This window comes from Chrysochloris asiatica, unplaced genomic scaffold (genome assembly GCF_000296735.1).
Source record: "Chrysochloris asiatica unplaced genomic scaffold, ChrAsi1.0 scaffold00061, whole genome shotgun sequence".
NCBI lineage: Eukaryota > Metazoa > Chordata > Mammalia > Afrosoricida > Chrysochloridae > Chrysochloris > Chrysochloris asiatica.
This window is the reverse complement of record NW_006408579.1, coordinates 13,262,304-13,269,943: the sequence shown is the minus strand read 5'-3', so window position 1 is coordinate 13,269,943 and position 7,640 is coordinate 13,262,304. Positions and strand designations below refer to the sequence as shown.

The following is a 7,640-nucleotide window of genomic DNA, read 5'->3' as shown; positions in this document are numbered from 1 at the left end:
TACCTGTGAACATATGGTGCCTAATAAAATTCACCTCCTCACCTCCTTTCATTGCAAAGATACACACTATTTTTGCCTGAGGGATTGGCTCACTAGCAATTTATAATTCACACTTACTATTGTCCAAGGAAAGAATCAACCATAGATTCTTTAAATCACAATTTAAAAATCTATGTGAGACTGGATGGAGAACGAAGCTTGCTTACAATGAAAGACGAGAAGACACCGAGCATTTTATGGATTTCAGCAAAGTTATAAATGAAATGGAGTCCTGGTGTAGCACAGTTCAAACCCACCAGACACTTCTTGGAAACATGGTCGTTATGAGTCGGAACCAAGTCACTAGCACTTAACAACAACAGAAATGAAATGCCACTTGAGATACAGAAATGAAATGCCACTTGAGATACTTAACTCTGGCTTGGTGTTCTCACTCTGAAGAATTGATAAACAAGATCCCATGGGAGGTCAGGGTGTCAGGCTTGGACAAGTGCACCCTCCTCTGATGGCCAGAAGAAATACACCTGGTTCTTCTCCAGATATCTGTAGCTTTTCTCTATCAGACAGCTAAACCTCAGCCAGAACGCAACCGAAACTCACCATGATTTTCAGGAAACTTTTTTAAAGTGAAAAATTAAGGTACATAAGGCACCCGGAAGCCAAAGGAAAGGAGAAATAGGTAGCAACCTCAGACACTGAGGGTCTAGACAGCCCCCTCAGGAATGCCGGCAAATGCCTTCAGTCCTCATGTGCCTAATTCAGGCCCTCCCATCTGAGCTGTGACTCCCTTTCTAGACCATTGGCTTTCCTGTCTCCCTTTGTTTTTGGCTCTTGACTTTACTGAAGTGATAAGTAAAACATCTGCCCTGCATAACAGTAGAACCATAAGCATACTGAATTATGTTAGCTCTCAAGAGAAGAAAAGAAAGGAGCCTGAGGAAAGAAAAAGCACTTCTGAGGCATGTTAAATGAAATGTGTATATTTACCTCAGCCAGTTAGAGAGAGGAAAGGGTAAAAAATAGGAAAGTACCAGGCTTTTAAAATTTTAGCCCAAATAGTGAAAAAGTTCAGCTTTCCAATTTCATTGCATTTTCTATTTCTCTGGATTCAGGTGAACGGACTGTTTCAGTTGGCCACACTAGGATTTGCCATTAGAAATAATGCCTTTGTAATATTTTGATTGGAGTCCTGGTGTGGCATTGTGGGCTAATGTGCTGGACTGCAAACTTGGTTTGAACCTTAAGGTCAGTGATTCAAACTCACCAGCTGCTCTTTGGAAACCCTATACAGGGTCGTTATGGATCGGAACCAACTCTCAACAGCACTTAACAACAAAATATTTTGATTCAGTCAGCAAAAGCTACATAAATACCAAGTGAAAGAACAACACCTGGTGAGTGAAAGCTGGTGAGGGGCACTGGTGCCTCAGATCACGCTCAGGGTGGGCTCACTGCAGCCATGAGCAGCCCTTTCCTCAGGAAGTTGTGACAAGAGCTGGACTGGCTACAGTTTATCTCTTCCATTGCTGAAAGTGCATGATACTATGGGCCTAGTCTCAAAATAGTCAAGTTCTATTAATAGTTAGAGCCACAAATTTAGACTCATTTTAGACTGATTCTTGGCTCCCCTTCAGAGGGGAGATTGCCTTCTCTCATTACTAGGAGGCAGAAAGTCATTCTGAAAGAAACAGGATAGTTTCCCATCCACCTCCTGCTGTGAGCTACTCTCTGGTTGTTTAGAAGCTTAACTAACCAAAGTCTCAGATGCCCACATTTAATTAGAGATTCAAATCAAGTAGAAATGAAACTAAAACTATGTCTTGTCCAATTAAAAAGAAAAATAACTAAATGAAGTCCTGGTGTGGCACTGCGGGTTAATGCTCTGGACTGCAAGGTTGGTTTGAACCGCAAGGTCAGCAGTTCAAGCTCGCTAGCTGCTCCTCAGAAATACTATACAGGGTCTCTGAGTTAGAACCAACTTGAAGGCACTTAACGACAAAATGTTAACTACGTTGCCGAATTCCAGCCATGACAAAAGCAGCCCTTGAACAATGTAGACTTAATTAGCCATAGTATTTTCAGTCACCACATGTGTATGCAAAACCTGGACAATGCATAAGTAAGACCAAAGAAGAATTGATACCTTTAAATTATGGTGTTGGCAAAGAATATTGAAGGTGCCATGGACTGCCATAAGAACAAACAAATCTGTGTTGGAAGAAGTACAGCTAAAATGCTTAGAAGAGAGGCTGGCAAGACTTCATTTCACGTGCTTTGGACTTGTCAGTAGGGACCAATCCCTGGGGGAAGACATCATACTTCTCATCTAGTGCAATTTGGGGAAAAGCAACAATCCTGATTAGTTTTGCCAGGGGTTGAAATACACATGGAATTCTTGATAGGACTCTTCCAAAGGCTCTAAATACATTCTTGCTGCATTTAAACTCACATAGAATCCTGATGTGGCGCTGTGGGTTAATGTGCCAGACTGCAAGGTCGGCGGTTCAAGCTCCCCAGTTGCTCCTTGGAAACCCTATACAGGGTCACTATGGGTCGCAATCGACTCAATGGCACTTAACAACAATTTCAGGATGGGAAAGAGTCTTAGACATTTTCCAAATTCCTTGTCAGATAATAAAGTAAGGCCCAGGAGATTATGCAACTTCCCTTGGATTTCACCACTACTAAAGGGATAATAAGGAGCTCTGGTGGCGTAGTGGTTATGAATTGGGTTGCCAATCTCAAGATCAGCAGTTCGAAACTACCAGTTGTTCCACGGGAGAAAGATGAGGCTTTCTGTTCCCGTAAAGATGTACAGCCTCGGAAAGCCTGTATAGGGTCTCTATGAGTCAGAACCGACTCCATGGCACATAGCCACCAGCACCACCAAAGTGATAGTATCTCAAGATCTTAAGAGACCAATTCCTTCATCCCAGCAGTTTTTAATTGTGGTAGAGTCTCCCTCAGCCATGATGACCACCAATGAACCCAACCTCCTGGTATTCACTCTGCATGCTGTACCGTGCAATCTCGCAGTGGTGCAAATGGCTAACATGCTCGGTGGTCTTTCAAGTCCACTCCAGGGTACCTCAGAACAATGTGATCTACAGGCATTCCCCTGGGTTATGAAGGTCCAACAACTCTTAATTGCTTTTTAACTTTATGTAAAATTTTCTTCACTTTGAAACCACTGAATGAACCTATACTTACAAATTCTTCATCACAATCACTTGTGCATGTGCAGCTTTTACATTACATCAGTGAAAAACATCGAGACTTTTCTTACAATAAAGATTAAATAAGGACTATATACACACGCTCTTACCTACAAATTCTTTCCCCCTCTCCCCCAGATTTATGGGGCTTATAGGAAAGTCAACATGTTACAATTTAGGCTCAGAAATACCCAGGGCACAGTTGTTCCAGTCAGCAGCTGATAAATGCCCACAGGATGCACCATCCCACCATAAGCCTCAGTCTGAATGCACTCAGCTCTAGCTCTATGGGTGAGCAAACCTAGCTCCCACATTTTAGTGCATGGCGACACCCCACTCTACAAGCAAGCTTCTTGCCCAAAGTCGTTCAGCTTTCTACTGCTTTGTCTAATGATCTGATTCTTACCTACAAATTCTTAAAGAACACTCAAGAACAGACTTCATTCATAAGGCAGGGACTACCTGTACTTCTGAAAATTCAGTCACTGAAAACCCTGTAGAGGACGGTTCTACTCTATGGCTATGGCAACTGGTTGATGTAGAGTATGGCAGAAGTGATGGTGAGTCACTTGTGAGATTAAGTAATAAAAACAAAAACTGCTTCTGCCTCAGTTGTTCTCTCTTGCTCTCTCCCTCTTTCTTGGATCCCTCACTCACCATCTCAGGAGCAGCCCGATGGAGAAGCCTACCTGGGGAGGAACAGAAGCCTCCTGCCAAACAGCCATGTAAATCTGGAAGCCGTTCCTTCCAGCTCCAGTCAGTTTTCAGATAACTGCAGGCCTAACTCTCAGCTTGACTGCAAGCTCACAAGAGACCCTGGGTCAGGAATGCCAAGCTAAACTTCTCACAAATTCCTGCCCCTCAGAAATTGTTTGAGATAAGTGCTTGTTGTTCTAAGCTAAGTTGTGGGATGATGTTTTATGCAGCAAGAAATAGCAATGTAATCCATTCAGAGCTGTGATTAGCACATTTTTTAAAATGCTTGACAGTCACACATGGTTTAGGGTAGACAGCAGAGAAAGTGGTTAAGTATGTTCCACAGGAGAGAAGATACTACATCAGAGATTTAGGGTGACAGGCACTAACATTAAACTACTCTGACCTCTTAAGTAGAAATATGAAAGAATCTTAGACAATGGGTAAATGGTCATCTCCAAGAACATTTTAACATAAAGAAAGCAGGTCCTGCGCCTAATTTTTTTTTTTTTTTTTTGGCAGTGGGGGGACAGAAATCAGCAGGCTAACCTCAAGCTGCAGGTTAGGAAGACTTGAGATTGCCGAGTTGCTTTGTAGTTTATTGTAATATTGTCTTCAGCATCTTTCCTTCTTAGTGGACAATTTATATTTTGAGACAGCCTCAGTGGAACCGATTCATTAACATGGACCCCTAGAGCTCTAATTCTAAAGTGTTACCTTTTATTACAATGGGTAAGCATTTGACTGCTAAACAAAAGACCAGTGGTTCTAACTTACTCAGCTTTGGGCAGCAGAAAAGACCTGGCAATTTGCTCTCGCAAATACCACCCACTGCCATCAAATACACTTCTCATAGCGACTCTATAAGATAGAGAAGAACAGCCTCATTGGGTTTCCCGGGCTATAATCTTTATGGAGTCCTGGTGTGGTGCTGTAGGATAAGCGCTGGACTGAAGGTCAGTTTGAACCACAAAGTCAGCGGTTCAAACATCCACCTCTCCTTGAAAATTCTATACAGGGTCACTAAGAGTTAGAACCGACTCGATGGCACTTAACAACATTCTATGGAAGCAGACTGCTACATCTTTCTTTCATAGACTGGCTGATAGGTTTAAACCACCAACCTTTTGGTTAGTGGCCTAAGGCTTTAACCACTGTACCACCATGTGAACTGCCAACCTTGCAAACAGACCCTGTGGTCCAGTGCTTTATGCTATAGTACTACACCAGGACTCCAGCTTCAGAAACTGTGGGGAAGTTCTAACCTGTCATAAAAGGTCACTAAAAGATGGAATTAACCAGTGGAGATCAAAATTATAGAATTTTGTAAAAACCAATGTCTTATTCATTGCAAATATCTTTTTTTAAAACAACATAAGGTGACTATACAAATGGACCTCACCACAGAAAGTACATAGGAATCAAATTGACTGTATCTGTGGACAGTGGAAAAGTTCATATCATAAAAAAAAAAGATGGAATTAACCAGATGGCACACAATACAAGAAACCTGTTTTACTAATAGGAGTTTAAGCATCAATGAGATCATTCATAAATGGTTCCAGCCATGGATTTCAACAGGCACTTACCCTTAAACCAAAAGAATACCCTTAACCTAATTTACAGTTTAAAGTATTATACATAATCAAAAGTGATTGCTACAAATGATCTCTGAGTGGTACACAACCATTTCATTACTTCCTGGCCTATCTATGTTAAAACTGGCAAATTATTCACCAGTGGAGTTTGCTAAAACTATGGGTGATTCAGGAAACTGGTTATTTTCCTGCTCTCTGCCAATCCTAAGCAAACTAAAACAAACTGCTCTGCTGTTTGGCTGCATTTCCTGAATCCTGAGTTTTCAGATGATTGCTTTACAAAGTCAACAATGTTGTCAAAGGTCGGCTTTGCATTTCTTATTTTAAGATACTGTTGGCAAAAATTGCTATTGTTAAGTGCCCTTCAGTCAGTTCCTACTCATAGCAACCCTATGCATAGAAAGCCATAGGGCTTCCCAGAGTGGCTGGTGGGTTTGAACTGCCAACCTTGTAGGAAAATGTTACTGTTAAGTGCCGTCTAGTCAGTTCTAACTCATAGCGACCCTGTATAGGCTTTCCAAGGAGCTGTTAGTGGGTTTGAACTGCCAACCTTGTGGTTAGCAATTCAGTGCTTATCCTACACCACCACAGCAGGACTGATTTCCCTTTTTTCTCCTATTGGGTCTTCTCAGAGAGTATTTTAAATGTTTACAAATTTTAAAACATCAAAGTTTATTTTCTAAGGACGGAAGGGAAATTTTCTCATTTTCAAGCTATCACTGAATGACAAAATGTCTTGCCAAAAGCGAAAATTTTAGATAACCAATAGATAAATTTTCCCAAAGCAAGATATATTACAGATGTTATCAAGATTTTGAGACCTAGTTTTTGAGACTTCGTATTTCATCTAGTAGATTCCAAACAGAACTAAGATGGCTCAATAATAAGGAGATGTTGGGTGCTGTCAATTCTATGATAACTAAGTTGGGAGAAAATTATTTAAAACTTACATGAATGAAGCTTAGACATTTAGATCGGTTCATTTAAAAACAATAGGATAGCTACAGGGGAAAAGGTGACAGAACTTCTGATGAATTACATATGTAAGAAAATTACTGAATGGATTTGAGAAAAAAAGCAAACTTAAAAGTCAGTAGCCTTCATTTCACTGTTGTGAAGGATGAATGGGTGGGAGAACAAGGCCACCTTTCTTACGCAACAGAGTAATCTCTTCCTTCAATGCCAAGATCCTTTCTGCCTGGGCTTGGATCAGCTCAGTGACCTTCTCTTTCGCCACAATATCTGCTTTCCGAGGACCCTGGAAGGCATTACCCTGTTGAAAGAAAACAACACCTCGCTGCTTTAAGCATCATTTGGAAAGCGAAAAATCTCACCCAGATACATATCTTAGGAGTACTGCATTATGGTCCATTTAAACAGCCATTGGAAACCTTAAGTTCCTCCACTGAAGTCCCATCATTAGAAACGTGTCGACATGGGCTAATGAACCACTCAATGTGCATATCTTCCTTGAAACAGTAGCACAGGAAGTTAGCTGTCAGCCATTCAGGTCCTAGAAGGCTCATGGGTAGAATCACGAAAGATAAGGTACAACCTTCTATTTTCTATACCATCCATATTTGTTTCCCCAAACAAGATATCTCTTTTTCCTCATCTGCTTTCTTCCCCTCTTGGCCAACTACTTCTGCTCATGTTTCAGACAATACTTTCAAGGAAACTTTCTTTGCCCCATCCACTAAGTTAGGACTTACTATCACAATTTGATCAAAGCATCCATCATGTATCATATTTATTATTAGACTGAAGTCTAGGGAAAATTATGCTATTTGAATTTTTTTTCATCTAAAAAAATGGCAATTTCATATAATTCAACCTAACTGCTTGTTGCAAAGACCTCATCGTGCTTGGATACACAATCAACACTCATGGAAGCAGCATCCAAGAAATCAAACAACAGATTGCATTAGGCAGATCTGATACGTTTGAGGATCAAGGTGTGTGCCTGACCCAAACCATGATATTTTCAATATGTACCTGAAAGTTGGGACAATGAATAAGGAAATTGGAAAAAAAAATAGTTTAAGTACCATGAGCTTCCAGAAGAACACACAAGTCTATCTTGGAAGAAGTACAGCCAGAATGCTTCTTAGAAGCCAGGATAGCCAGACTT

General features: G+C 40.9%; 1 protein-coding gene across 1 annotated transcript in view; it reads right to left on the bottom strand.

Annotated features, from left to right (window-relative positions):
- Nucleotides 1–6,614: 6,614 nt before the first annotated feature.
- Nucleotides 6,615–7,640, bottom strand: part of WDR52 (WD repeat domain 52) — a 158,110-nt gene continuing 157,084 nt past the window's right edge. The window contains exon 33 of the mRNA XM_006864205.1: nt 6,615–6,782. Coding sequence (XP_006864267.1) covers nt 6,615–6,782 — 168 coding nt within the window. The remainder of the gene's footprint in view (nt 6,783–7,640) is intronic.